The following is a 15275-nucleotide window of genomic DNA, read 5'->3' as shown; positions in this document are numbered from 1 at the left end:
CTTGTTTTTAAGGCTAGATCCTCTTGGCTATCTCCTTATTCCCCTGGTACCTGCAGTGTGAAAGAAAGTTAGGTATGAGCCCTAACTTTAAAAAAAAGATTGTTACTCTAAGCCTTTTCTAAATCTATATGAATTTTCACATCTGCCTGAAAATCTATGCAAAAAAAAGGTATTGTGATTGGGATTCAAACTATTGATCAATTTTCGAGGAATTTAGTCCTTAGCCATATTGAGTCTTTTAATCTATGGACATTTACTTAGTTCTCTAGTTTGTCTCAGCAGTTTCATAGTTTTCTGTGGAGAGCTGATATGTTTGTTAATCAATATTTTTGCAGTGCTGGGTATCAAACCACTAACCTTGAGCATAATAGACAAATGCTCTACCATTGAGCTACAGCCCCAGACCTCAGCTTTTGAAATGAAATCTTGGTTTATAGATCAGACTGACCTTGAACTCACTATGTGTCCCAGGTTGGCTTCAAACTCACAGTCCTCTTATCTCTGATGCCAAGTTGCTGTTATTTAATAGGCTTGTGCCATCACACCTGGCTGTGTTTCAATGAGTTTATTCCTGAGTATCTTATTTCTATGATGTTTTTGCAAATGGAATATTTTAAAATTCCAATTATTTTATGCTAATATATTAAATGCAATTGATTAAATATAGAGTATATAATATGAGTTGACTGGCCAACCCTAATCCTAAATTCCAAAATGCAAAATATTTTATATTTTGGGATTTTGAGGATTTCCAATTTCAGATTTTTGGATTAGGAATTATGCAAGCAGTAAGTAGAGGTTACACAAATGTTTCATAATCCAAATCTACAAAATCTGAGACACTTATTATGGTCCAAGTATTTTTGACAAATGATATTTAACCTGTGTACATCATTTGTGTATCATGTACATTCAGTGGATTCACTTACTAGTTTTAGTTATTTTATAGATTATCTGACAATAGAATTTTGTGTCTTCCTTGGTGATTTTTCTCTTTCTGAGTGTGAATGTGTGTGGTACATGTTTGTGTGTGTGTGTGTGTGTGTGTGTGTGTGTGTGTGTGTGTGTGTGTGTTTGCATGAACAGAGTCCAGAGGAGAAAACTGGGTGCATGCTCTGTCACTAGCTGTGGGATGGTCTTTCTGTAGGCTGTAAATATGTGTTGCTACTATTGGTTAATAAAGAAGCTGTTTTGGCCTATGGCAATACAAGATACAGCCAGGTGGGAAATCCAAGAGAAATACAATGAGAAGAAAGGTGGGGTCAGGGGAGACACTACAAGCTGCCAGGGGAGCAAGATGTAATAGAACACAGGTAAAGCCACGAGACATATGGCCATACATAGATCTCTTTGCAGATGGTTGTGAACCACCATGTGGTTGCAGGGAATTGAACTCAGGACCTCTGGAAGAGCAGACGGTTCTCTTAATCTCTAAGCCATCGCTCCAGCCCTGTTATATGTTTATTATTTCCATTCTTGAACTTCCTTTGGGATGATTTTTCCCTCTTTGTCTAGTTTCTTAGTATGAAGCCATAGACTATCTGCTTTAGATCCCTTTCAGTCTGTGTAATCATAAATGCTATAAATATGTAATCATAAATGTTATAAATATGTAAATGCTGCTTTAGCTAAAATACTCATATCTTTAAGATGTTTTCCATATTTGTCAGTTCAAAATATTTTTCACTTTCTTCTTTAATGTCTAGATTACTTAGATGTGAGTTTAGATCCCAAATATTTAGAGACATCAAATATATTATTATTTATGATTTGTTTCATTTTGGCCAAAGAATGCACTTGGTATGGTTTTGTTTAGTCTAGTTTTATGAGATAGGGCCTTATGTAGCCCAAGATCACTTTCAACTCAACTCAAAAAGCAGCTGAGGATGACCTTAAATTTCTGATCTTTCTGTAGCTACTTCCTAAGTACTGAGCTGATAGCCACGAGTTGCCATACTTGATTTAACTTGAATGTTTTTTAACCCATTTAAATGTATTGGAACTTGTCTTTTGATCCTGAGTAATTGGGTGCAGGTTTTATGTACATGAAAAAAGTGTAAATTTTATAGTTCTTAGGTATATTGTAGCATAAATATTAATAAGGTCACAGTGGTTGATAGTATTCAGATAATCTATGTGTTTATTAATCTTTTTCTTAGTTATTTTCTAGTTTAGAGGACTATTAAAATCTCCAATTTCGTATAACTATTTCTTCCTTTAATTCTTTTAAATTTTGACATATTTATTTCATGTACATGTATGTTGTTGGGTTTTCCTAATACCATCCTTAATCATAACTTACTTATGATTATAAAGTACCTCTATCTTTGATGTCTTTCTTTGAGACAGGGCTTCTCTATGGAGCCAGGACTGGCTTTGGATTGGCTATATGGCCCTGCTGGACTGCAGCCAGTGAGGGCGCAATCTCTACTCGCTGTGTGCTGGGATTAGATGTGTGTGCCACCATGCCTGGCAGTGCCACCTTCCTCACAGCCTTCTTAGGATACATGTGTATGAACACGATCATGTGTACCCACTACTTTCTTTATATCTAAAGTACAATACTCGTAGAAAGCATATAGTTCGTGTTTGACCTTTTTTTTTTTTTTTATCAATGCTGGAGATTTCTGCCTTTTACGTGTATAGTCCTTTAGTGTTTAATATAATTACTGACACGATTAAACTTGAAGCTTAAAACTGTTAATGTTATGCTCTTTTCTATACATTTGGCTCTTATTCTGCCATCTTCCTTTTTGTTATCTTTTATTTTACTTTAAAAATATTTATTACACTTCACTTTAATTTTTATTAGTATTTACTCTTTTTTTTTGAGACAGGGTTTCTCTGTGTAGTTTTGGTGCCTGTCCTGGAACTCACTCTGTAGACCAGGCTGGCCTTGAACTCACAGAGATCCGCCTGACTCTGCCTCCCAAGTGCTGAGATCAAAGGTGTGCGCCACCACCGCCCGGTGTATTTACTCTTAATGTTATGTTAAATCAGCAAATAGTAGTTTTACAAAAGAATTGACTTTGTTTAGGACATTTTCGTGCAGTGGATTTTGATCATCTCTCTACCCACCCCATCTTGTTGCACTGCTTCTCTTCTTCTAGTCGTCCCTCATCCCCTTGGACAGTCCCCTCTATACTCTCAGGCCTTTTTTTTTTTTTTTTTTTTTGGGTTTTTCGAGACAGGGTTTCTCTGTGTAGCTTTGCGCCTTTCCTGGAACTCACTTTGGAGACCAGGCTGGCCTCGAACTCACAGAGATCCACCTGCCTCTGCCTCCCGAGTGCTGGGATTAAAGGCGTGCGCCACCACCGCCCGGCAACTCTCAGGCCTTTTTAAAGTTAAGAGACTGCCGAATGAAAACATGCAACATTTGTATTTCTGAATCTGACTTATTTCACTTAACATGACAATCTCCAGTTACACTCACTTCCCTGGGACATATTTCATTCTTCTTCATGACTGAATAATATTTTATTGGGCATATATAACTACAATTTTAACCCATTTATATGTCAGTGGTTACCTCAGCTGATTCAATATCTTTGCTATTGTGAGTAGTATCACAATAAATATGGGTGAACAGATACCTTTCATGTGATTTTGATTCTTTTGGGTATATACTCAGGGGTGGGATAGATAGATAATATGGCTGTACTATTTTGGTTTCTGATGAAACTTCCATACTGATGTCCAGAGGAGCTGAACTATGTTACATTTCTACCAGCAGCATATGTCCTTTCTATCACATTGTCTTAGGGTTTCTATTGCTTTGATTAACCACCATGACCAAAAGCAGGTTAGGAAGGAAGGGATTTCTTTGGTTTATATTTCCATATTGTAGTCCATCATTGAAGGAAGTCAGGACAGGAACTCAAACAGGGCAGGAACCTGGAGGCAGGAGCTGATGCAGAGACCACGGAAGGGTGCTGTCATTGGCTTGCTTCCCATGACTTGCTCAGCCTTCATTCTTTCTTTTTTTTTAATTGGAAAATAATTTTTTATTATTTAAAATTTTCCTTTTCTTTTACATACCAACACCTCTTCTGCTTCCCTCCCCTTTTCCTGCCCCCCCACCCCCCGCTGCTTACCACCATCCCATCTCATCCCCTTCTCATAGAGGGTAAGGCCTCCCTTGGGTAGTAAACAAGGCTGTCAGCCTGCTTTCTTATAGAACCCAGTACCACCAGCCCAGGGATGGCACCACCACATTGGGCTGGGCCATCCCCCATTGATCACTAAACGAGAAAATGCCCTACAGGCTAGTGTACAGCCCCATCTTATGAACACATTTTCTTAATTGAAGTTTCCTCCTCTCAGATGACTTTAGCTTGTATCAAGTTGACATGAAACTATCCAAACACACATCTTATACAATTTTCTTAATGTTTGCTCTAGAGATTAAAATATACAACTTAATATTTTCATAGTCTAGTTAGAGCTAATATTGGCTGCTTCACAAAAAAGTAGGAATTTTAAATCATAAATACCTACTTAATACTCCCTGTTCTCTATTTTCTCATTTTCATATGTGGGTTATTATTTTTTATTTAAGATTTTTTTTAATTCATTTTACGTACCAACCATAGATCCCCCTCTCATCCCTCCTTCCGCTCCCCTTAGCATTGCCCTCCCTCACCCCACGACTCAACCCCCATCTCCCTCCTCCAAAAGGGAAAGGGCTCCCAAGGGAAGTCAGCAAAGCCTGGTACATTTAGTCGAGGCAGGACCAAGCCCCTCCCCACTGCATCAAGGGTGAGCAAGGTGTCCGACCATAGGTAATGGGATCCAGAAAGCCAGCTCATGCACCAGGGATAGATCCTGATTGATCCCACTGCCAGCGGTCCTCAAACAGACTAAGCTACACAACTGTCTCCCGTATGCAGAGGGCCTAGTCCAGTCCCATGCAGGTTCCACAGCCTTCGGTCTAAGGTTCGTGAGTTCCTATGAGCTTGGTTCAGTTGTCTCTGTAGATTTCCCCATCATGATCTTGACCCCCCCTTGCTCATATAATCCCTCTTCCCTTTCTTCTACTGGGTTCCCAGAGCTCGGCCTGGTGCTTGCCTGTGGATCTGTGCATCTGCTTCCATCAGTTACTGGATGAAGGATCTATGATGACAATTAGGGTAGTCACCAATCTGATTACAGGGGAAGGCCAGCTCTCCACTGTTGCTAGTTGTCTAAACTGGGGTCATCCTTGTGGATTCCTGGGAATTTCCCTAGCAACAAGTTTCTAACTATCCCCCAAAATGGCTCCCTTTATCGAGACATCTCTTTCATTGCTCTGCTGGTTATTTTTTTTTTTAACCAAGGAAGACTATAGACTTTACAAGAGAATTTGATGATTATTTATTTATTTATTTATTTATTTATTTATTTATTTATTTATTTATTTATTTATTTATTTATTTATTTATTTGAGTTTTTTGAGACAGGTTGGCATTATATATCCCTAGTTGCCCTGGAACTCACTATGTGGCCTGGGCTGGCCTTGAAATCTACCTGCCTCTGCCTCCCAAGTTCTGGAATTAAGAGCATCTGCAACTATGCTAAAGAAGTTGAGAGAAATGGTTTCCCCCAATTCCCCGGCTACCTACTGGATTTCCATCTAGCATCATTTGCCTTCAGCTTCACAAAATTCACTGAGCCTTTCTCATAGTCCAGGCATATCTTGTGATGAATTGTCTGAGTTTTAATTTTTCTGAAAACATCTTTCTTTTATTTGTTAAAGGATATTTGATATCCCCCATCATGTTTTGAAAATCTTTTACTCTTTTCTGGTCTTAATTTTCTTCTGGTGAGAAATCAGTATCATTTGAATTTTGTTTTTCTGTATGAGATGTGGAATATATTATTTCTACCTATTGACTTTTAATTTTTCTTTGATTTTTCTGAAGTTTGATTATTATGTGTCTTAGTGTGTCTTTCTTTGTACTTTCTACTTATCCTGTTGAAATTTATTATTTCTTCAGATCTTGTTTCGTCACCACGTTGTCTGTCCATTTGAGACTCCAATTTCTTGTATGTGTGACCTTTTAATACTGCTTCAAAAATCCTTGAGATTTTGTTCAGTTTGTTGTTGTTGTTTTGTTTTTTCAAGACAGGGTTTCTTTGTGTAGTCCTGGCTTTCTTGGAACTCACTCTGTAGACCAGGCTGGCCTTGAACTCATAGGGCTCCGCCTGCCTCTGCCTCCCAGGTGCTGGGATCAAAGGTGTGCGCCACCTCCACACGGCTTCTCTTCATCTTTTAAATTATTTTATTATCTCTTTTCTGATGGGATAATTTCTATTCATGTATCTTATAATTCAATGGCATTTGTTATTGTCATATAACTTGAAATCATCTAGTACAACCAAAATATTCCAACAGTCATCGTAGAATTTTCTGTTCCTGCTCTGTATCCTTCTTATTCTTATTGTTTTGCTGTTTCTACTTTTCTACTGTTATTCATTCTTTTTGCATTAATTGAAAGTATATTTTATTTTACATACCCAAGCACAGCTGTACATGAGGCTTTAAAATCATTGTCTGTTAGTTTTATTTTTGGTTGTGGGCCTAGGCCTTAACAAATCTCTCCAGCTCTGTCTGTTAATTTTAGTGTCTGGGTCCACTCAAGATTGATCTCCACCAATTGTCTTTGTATTTGTAAGTGGATCATATGCATTCTTTCTCCATACATTCAGAAAATTTGGATTACATTCTGGACATTGTGAATTTTCTTATGTGGAAATTCATTTCTAATATATTTCTCTGAAAGCTATTGATTTGGTTATAATGGGCAATTACATTGTCTGGAATCAAAGTAAACTCCATGTCTTAGGTGGCAGTTCAAATCTTAGTTGAGTCCCTTGATCTTTATTTGAAGTTTGTCCTATGCATATATGACTCAGAGACCAGGAACATAATCTGTCAGAGTTTAAAAGCTCTCTGCATCTCAGATGTTTCCCATCCTGTCCTTCCAATGGTTGTAGTTCTCTCGATCCTTTGCTTCTGATTCTTCCCACTAAGAATAAGTAGATTTCTCTAGAAGCATTTTCAGATGCCCTTCAAAGCATCAGCTGAACAGCTGAAAAACAGGTGGTTCACCTTGTGCTTTTACCCTTTTCTGAGTGCTTCCTCTGCTCCAGAATCTATCTGCCAGTGCTCATTTTCCTGGGCTTTCAAATGACCGTTAGTTTATATAGCTGGTAGATGCAGGAAACTCCTCATCCATTAAGAGCTATTTAGCTATACCAGAAGCAGGTGTTGACCTCCCTGTTTACATATGGAGTCTCCATTATAAATATCAGTGGATAAACAGACCATCAGCCCTAGTCACATCGTTGGTACCAAATTACCTATATGCTGAAGCTAAATCATGGCCTGTAAGGTCATCAACTGAGCATGGGTCATCAGTGCTAGAAAGTCCATATGAGTTTTACGTTCAAGTCATTCTACAGACATTATACACTGCCATACATACCTCCCTTACTCTATACCCGACTAGGTTACAGCTCACTGAGCAACACCATGTATAATAGGAAAAATACGGGATCAAATTACATGTTTTCATTCAGTTACCCCTTGGCTTTATGATTTCTGGATAAGTCTTTTAACTTCCCTGAGACTCTGTTTACTAATATCCTACTGCAGCACACTGCTCAAATTTGACAAAGATATTAAATAAGAGAATGCATGTAAGGTACCCATACACCCATTTTTGCCCGAAAGATTCAGGTTTATGATTGTGGTCCAAGTGTAATTTTTAATAAAACCTATTTTCATTCTCAAAAATGGTTTAGTATATACTAAATACTATTTATTACAAATGAAACCAGCATATCCTTCTAACCATGAATCTCTAGCAGAATTGCTAAAGGTTAATGCCTTACTTCCCTGGCTCACTTTTAGTGAAAGCATTCTCAATGGACTGTGCGGCAGGTGCCTTGTACTACTGCGTGGTTTGTTGTTGTTTTTGCTTTCAGAACTGTATGGGAAAAGGTAGCCTGTTGTCTCAACTCACCTTTATTTCTGAACATTGGGGCAAATCACCTAAGTTGTTATTTTTCTTTTCACCATGTGTGTGGACTTAGGTGAAAGGGAAAGAACCTTGGAAGAAAAAGTGTATGTGTGTGTGTGTGCAAGTATTTGTGTGCGTGTGCATGTGTGTGTGTATTTGTGTATATGCATGTGTGCATATGTTTGTGTGTATTTTTGTGTGTGAACACATTTGTGTGTATGCGTGTATTTGTATGTGCACATGTGTGTGTATGTGTGTATTTGTGTGTGTGCATGTGTTTATGAGCATGTGTGTATTTTTTGTGTGCACGTTTGTGTACATGTGTGTATTTGTGTGTGTGCATGTGTTTGTGTGTATATGTGTATATGTGTATTTGTATGTAGAAAGTGTGTGGTAAGTAGCCCATGGAACCAGGCCCCACCCCTCAGCTTTAGCCCACTGTGGGAACTCTGAATTGGTTGGGATGGGAGGACTAGAGGATGTGACTATGATGGGTGAAGACTCCAGCTTTTATTTCCTGATATTTCTTGGCAGATTTTCCTTGGCGGTATTCCTCTAAGGAGGGTTTTGGCTTCCATATATTTGCCTAAATCACTGAGGGAAAAAGTTCCTCTTAATGGATTACAAACCATCTTGTTTAATTTTTTTGGCCAAACCTCACTCTTTAAGGTAAGTTCTTGCCTCTGGTAACTGTCATGAACTGACATGGTGACTCACTGTAATTATGAACTCCTGCTATTTTCATGATGTTCTGTTTATTTTAGAATATGCTCTGATTGATTCTACAAGTCTTTCAGCACAACCCCTCGCCCTCCACATGAATCAACATCTACTTTAATGATGTTTTACATTTTTGAATTTTCACAGTTCCGAAGCTTTGGATGGGACCTTAAGGGTTATCTGGTGACCGAATAGGAGCCTTGAGATGTTTCAAAGCAAGAAAAGAACAGCATGTTCTCCTGATGAGATTGCTTTTCAGCTTATTAATATTCCCTCCTCCATCTTTCATGGCTCCTAGCTCTGAGTGATCTAAACCTCACCTTAAGCTAGAGGCAATGAAAAGTGGTGAGGCATGGTCTCGGGGACCAGCTGCTAGGATTTGAAGCTGACATTGCTGTCTTCTACCTGTGTGATTCCTGGCAAGTGATTCACCTCTGTGTGCCATAGTTTCTTGCAATGTGAAACAGTGTAAGAATAGGACCTTATGGAACTGTTAAAGGACTGAAGGAGTTAATATCTGTAAAGTGCTTACAGTATTGCCTGGCACATCCTAAGCACTGAGCAAATGTTTGCATTGCTGTTGTTATTGCAGGATTGGGTCTCTGCCTGTGACCACTCTATCTGATCGTGCTGTTGGGATGACAGCAACCAGAGATGGCTTAAGTTCATGACAGGGATCACTATTAATGTGAATGCTCTCATCATGTACCTCTGGCTGGCCTGGAACTTTCTGTGTACACCTGTAGACCAAGATGTCAGAGATCTTACAGCTTCTGCCTCCTGAGTTTTGGGATTAGAGGCACGTGCCACCATACCCAGCTTTAATTGTTACTATTTATGCTTACTACCTCATTTACTTCTTATGGGAAACCGAGGCTCAGCAAAATAGTTTTGCACAAGGTCACACAGTGATGAAGTGGTATAGTTAGCAATCAAATTCAGGCTGTCTAATGCCAAAGTTCCGACATTTGTTTTTCCTTTCTTTACCGTGTGTGTGTGTGTGTGTGTGTGTGTGTGTGTGTGTGTGTGTGTGTATGTGTGTTCATGTACATGTGCATGTGTGTGTTCATGCATGTTTGTGTGTGTAGGCACACAGGCACACACATATGTATGTATATGTGGGGGCTGCACATTCGAATGTGTATCTGTGCATGTGGAGGCCTAAGGTTGATGTCAAGATACATCCTTAATTGTTCTTCCACCTTACTGATTAAGGTAATGTCTCTTACTACAACCCAGAGCTTGCCAATGTGACTGGGCTGGGGATTTCGTGTATCTGCCTTCTAAGGCTGGAATTACATGTTGGCCACCATTCCCACCTGGCATGGGTTTTGAGGATCCAAACAATGGTCCCTTGCTTGCACAGAAAGAACTTAATTACTTAGCCATCTCCCCAACCTTGGGGTTCCTATATTTGAAGTTAATACATTAATTTATCCAGATGTGCTTGATTTCTAAGGAATTATCCAAATAAATGAATTCTTAGTGGTCAAACATTTACAGATTGATTCGGGGGGATATTATACTGGTCTGATAAAAATATAGCAGATCCTTTTAGCACCTACCAATTTAAGTGTACCATATCACCAACAAATGTGTTTGCAAGGCATTCTGTTTCCCTGGCATTCTGTGACCATTCTTCTCTCCAGCTAAATTCTATTTGTTCCTGTAGGTTTAGTTCAAATCCTACCCAGGATGCATCCCCAGAATTAATAAGTCCATTCTCCCTTCTCTGTACCCTGGAAAAATTAGTGAAGAATATTTTGTAATAATGATTTAAAATGTGTTTCATAGCTGTCTGGACCTTTTGATATTCTTGTCACTGCTCTGTATCATCAGAGATGCCATTATTTTTCGTCTTAATTTCCCTCCTTCCTTCAGAGGGCTGTGCTTGCCTCTCAGAATAAGAGATAAACTTGCTTTGCATAGATTTCACACTTAATAAGTAATTTTGATTCGCTAGCACCTTCCATTGAAACAGACTAAAGACCTTTGAAAAAATTAGCCTCCAGACGTCATAGTGCCGGATGAAGAAGGGTTAGAACCAGCTCGGCATCAAATTCAGAGCTGGAAGGGCCCTCATAACTCAGTGTCTCATATCTTCATTGTGCCAGTGAGGTCACCAAAACCCAGAAGGGGGAGGCACTTGCTGAAGGTGACACAATTCATTCTTTTATTCACCCAATCATTTATTCATTCAGTAAATAGTCATTTCATTCCGATTCTGTATCTTCCATGGTACTGCATGCTGGGTGCTGGGTGCTGGGTGCTGGGTGCTGGGTGCTGGGCTACAGTGCTAAGCAAGAGAGAGGTGGGGTCTGCTCTCACAGAAAACACAGTGAATTAAAAGAGACCTGAAAGTCAATGTTTCTAACACCGAAAGAGGGGCATGAGGCTGGGATCTGTGTCACTGGTGGCCGAGGAATACTGACTGAAGACATGCTACCCTGTAACCACGTTTCTCTTCAGTGCCCAAGCTCCATAGCCTTAGATTTACAAAGCTTCCTATAACCTCTTTTGATTGGAATCTTGATGGCCATTACAACACACTACCTAAGGAATTGTCGATGGTACACCACTCTTGAACATCCTGTACTTCTTCCTTTCTTCTACCAGCTGTAGCTCTCAGGAAGGAGCAAAAGCATTGAGCAAGCACACTGTGGCGTAGGGACTCTGGGACTGTAGAAGAGGGAAGAGCAGGAGCCACCTGAGTTAGGGGAGCTCTCAGCTGTGAAGGGGTCAAAAATGAGATGAAAAGTGAATAGAGAGGACACAGAGGAAATATCTGTGTAAATGCTCAGAGATATAACAGGTACAACTTGAGTTTGGAGGAGTGAGAAATGATTTCCCCTCCCCTCATGTTTACTTTGTTGTAGGTGAGAAACATGAATCCAGAGAAGAGGTTAGTTAAGAGGGTCATTATGGATATTTCCTCCTTTGGCCTTTCCACTGCAAAAAACTGTATACCTTAAGTTAAATTGGAGGCTAGTTAGAGGTCATCTGGTCTACCCCTCTTCCTCATGCTACTGATGGCCCAGAGAAGAGAAGGTCTTTGGAAGAACCAGAGGGCTTAGGCTAGCACTTGGTTTTCTGAGTGTCAGTAAGACCTTACCACCATCATGGTTTACTGAGGTTCTGCTTTAGCAGGCTGCCTTGGGGAGCTCTGAAGAGAAAGGGACACTAAGTCATCAGAGTGTACATTTGTTCTTTGACTAATTGTTGGAACTTAAGCAAGAACGGGTTAAATTTGGTTGACAATTTGAGGGTACAGTCCACAGTAGTAGGGAAATCCTTGTGGCAGAGGCTCGAGAAAGCTTATCATATAGTGTCTGCAGTGGGGAGGCACGTGACTGCCGGTGCTTAGTCAGCTTTCTCCTTGTTTATTCACTCCAGGACTCCTAGTTGAAGGCATGGTGCCACCCACATTTCGAGTGCATCTTCTGCTTCAATTAGCCTAATCTAGATAATTCTTAAAAGGTATGCTCAGAGGCCAACCCAACCGACATGGTGCTTCTCAGATATGTCTGGAGGTTTATATCCTATATGATTCTAAATTCTGTCATGTTACAATATTAACCATCACATGAGTGTTTAGGATGGACACAAATGGCCATGAACAGAAAGTAGAACACTTCCAAGTTGACCAAGACCACATTCATGATTACTTAAGTGCTTAAGTTGACTAGGGAGTGGTTAATGCACAGTTTTCCCAGTGGCATCTTCTAACCCTGTCCAGTAGGCTCTTCAATGGATGCTATTTGAACATCGAGCCTTCTTAGAAAAATTGTAGATTATTTTCTTTATCTCCCTCCCATCTTCCTCCAGCCTACCTGCGGTTTTCTATATGTAGCAGAGGAGGCAACCACTCAGCTAACTGGCCTTCTGGAGTCTAGGCTTTTGAAACTTTGACTTTATTAATTAGAGAATCTCCTATCAGTACAAATATATTTTAGTTTGTCACTTTTAAATCAACATATTTGTAGAGATAGGAGACTCTCTAATTAACAAGGTCAAAGTTCCTATCCTGTCACTCATTGGCTGTGTGATCTCTGTACATACAGGTATTAAGCCTGCCCAAGCCTCAGCTTTTGAAAAAAATGGCCTTGTGATGTCAGTGAGAGCTGAAGAATATGCATGTGGAAAGCACTTAGCCAACTATCTGGATCACAGGAGCCAACAGAAGCAATACCTGCTATATATTAGGCTGTGCAAGGCATGCTAGGATATAATGTCTGGACTTCGACCTCAGAGTGGTCTTCTAGAGTGGAGATGACTATTTTTGAAGACATGTTTCAAGCTTGGTGTTGATAAACCTAATTCCTTCTCCTATGGGGAATAGACCATGTAATGGCTTGCAACTAATTCATGATGGATTCAGATTCCTTATTAGAAAAGATTTCCTTATAAGGATGGTCAAGAGTTAGAACCAAGTTAGGTGGTTAAAATGTTTAGATCTGGAGCATTATCAAAGCAGAGAATATTTTACTTTGTTGCAAGGATGATATTGAGTAGCTGGTACCAACCCAATATTGGTTTGGATAGATTTGTTCTAGATAAATGGATGGATGGATGGATGGATGAATTGTTCTAGTTTTCTTAATCACCGAGCCTTACGTGAAGAGAACAGATGCACTGAAGGACTCTGAAAATTCACCCTTAGATAGTGATTTTTCCTTGCCCAAACTGTGTAGCACATCACCAATTCTAGATTGATAATGATTATATAATAAAATAGATATTTAGGACCTTTGTGTTTCATCTGCAGGCCAAACCCATTACTACTGCATTAATGACATATGTTGTGAGTGCAAGCATCTCAAATACATCCATTCAAAACTTGGCTGATCCAGTGATTATCATTCTGAAGCATATTCAAGGAAACTGGGTAATATATCTATTTTCATCTGAGAACCAAACAGAACTCCTCTGTGGTTTTCCTGTTGAAAAAAATGGGCAATTAGCATTCACTTCCAAGACTTCATGATGATTTTCTAACTCCAGGTAGCAGAAGTATGCTATAACTGGGTATTTCTAGAAATAATGCTGTATCCTCAAGGGGTCCTGAATAGTGGACATTCTAGCAAAACTGGAACTAAGACTAAGCAGACCTCTTGGTTGTAACAGTAAAATCCATCTAATTCCATTCATTTTTTGAGTGAGATAAATGACAACTTCATTGAAAATGACATTTGTATTCTTTGGTTTTCCATGAAGAACATTAAAACGTGTATTAATTATCAAAGGTTTAAAATTATAATTATATGCAATAACATAAGGCATATATTACTAAATGATCAAATTGAGTCTTAGTAAAAGAATGAGTGACTGTTTCATTCTTTGATGTTAATATGTGTCCAGCGTGAAGCTTTAATAGCTTGCTTCATTCCCTATCTGAGACCATATGGCCTAACATATTTTCCACTAGTCTTAAAGAGAGGAGAAGGGAGAGTGGGAGAGGGAATTTACAAACCAGATTGAAAATGAAACATGTTAGGTGGGTAAGATCTCTCAATTTCGACTGTAACTATGACTCTCAGATCATTCCTGGAAATTAATTATTCCTTACCTCCAGTCTCTCAGAGATTGCAGGAGCTAGGGAAATTTTAGGAATCTTCAACAGGGTTAGTGAGGAGGCAACTCAACCATGTGTTCATAAAGGATGGCCACAGCTGTGAGTCCCCAATTCCAAAGGCTCATAAAGAACACCTACTGTATGTCAATCTCTCACTGGTTCTCTACAGCTTCTCTCTGGGCCTTGCACCAATTGGCAGATCCCAATGTTACTAGATGACACATGCTACGTTGCCATGTAGTGACATGCTGTTTTCTTACTTCTAAGCGGAGAGCTAGGTCGAGTTAGACTTAAAACCAAGCCATAAACGATCTCTCTTTCTCTCCCTCTATCTCTCTCGCTCTCTCTCGCTCTCTCTGTGTGTGTTTGTGCTTACATGTGTGTACACTTGTGTCTCCACTGACTAAAAACCTTGAAAACACTTCTGTGTATTATTTCTGTGCAGTAACCCTCACAAGGAAAGCTATTTAGCTGTAATTCTCGTTTTTGCAGAATTATGATCAAGTTTACTGTGCCTTTTGGGATTTTGACACTAACAGTAAGTATTTATAGAAGCAGACTTTGACCTGTTTGGTGGTTGAGGGAGTGGGCTTGTTGTATAGCTGTTGTCTAATCAGACACCACAGAGCACTCTGCATGACCAAGATACTCTATATGATTTTTAGGGCATGAAATTTAAGAAAATTCATTTTGGCAAGACATCTATTATAGAAATTATAAAAATAACCCAACTTATGGGTAAGCAAGATTGGGAAAAATTCAGTTAAGAACGTCCAGTGTCGAATAACTGTGAACTATTTGAAGGGGGCTGAGGAGTGATCCCCTGGCTCTTTAGGTGTATTTTCTTGGAATGATCATCACTGTTTACTTTCTCCCCCTCTTTTATAATGATGGGTGAGTCCTTGGGTAGGCCCTATGCCCTCTAAGGGACCCAATCTTTTAATTATCCCATTGAGGAGATGAGACTTCTTTGTTAATAC

The 15275-nt window shown here is 39.4% G+C and overlaps 1 protein-coding gene across 1 annotated transcript in view; it reads left to right on the top strand.

The window, feature by feature from the left end:
* The window catches only part of Adgrg4 (adhesion G protein-coupled receptor G4), an 87341-nt gene that overhangs the window by 52092 nt on the left and 19974 nt on the right, over window positions 1–15275 (top strand). The window contains exons 12-14 of the mRNA XM_042269267.2: window positions 8538–8672; window positions 13489–13608; window positions 14788–14833. Coding sequence (XP_042125201.1) covers window positions 8538–8672; window positions 13489–13608; window positions 14788–14833 — 301 coding nt within the window. The remainder of the gene's footprint in view (window positions 1–8537; window positions 8673–13488; window positions 13609–14787; window positions 14834–15275) is intronic.

Source organism: Peromyscus maniculatus, chromosome X, assembly GCF_049852395.1.
Source record: "Peromyscus maniculatus bairdii isolate BWxNUB_F1_BW_parent chromosome X, HU_Pman_BW_mat_3.1, whole genome shotgun sequence".
In the NCBI taxonomy this organism is placed as follows: Eukaryota; Metazoa; Chordata; class Mammalia; order Rodentia; family Cricetidae; genus Peromyscus; species Peromyscus maniculatus.
Note: the sequence above shows the minus strand (reverse complement) of the source record. Positions and strands in the feature narration are given on the sequence as shown.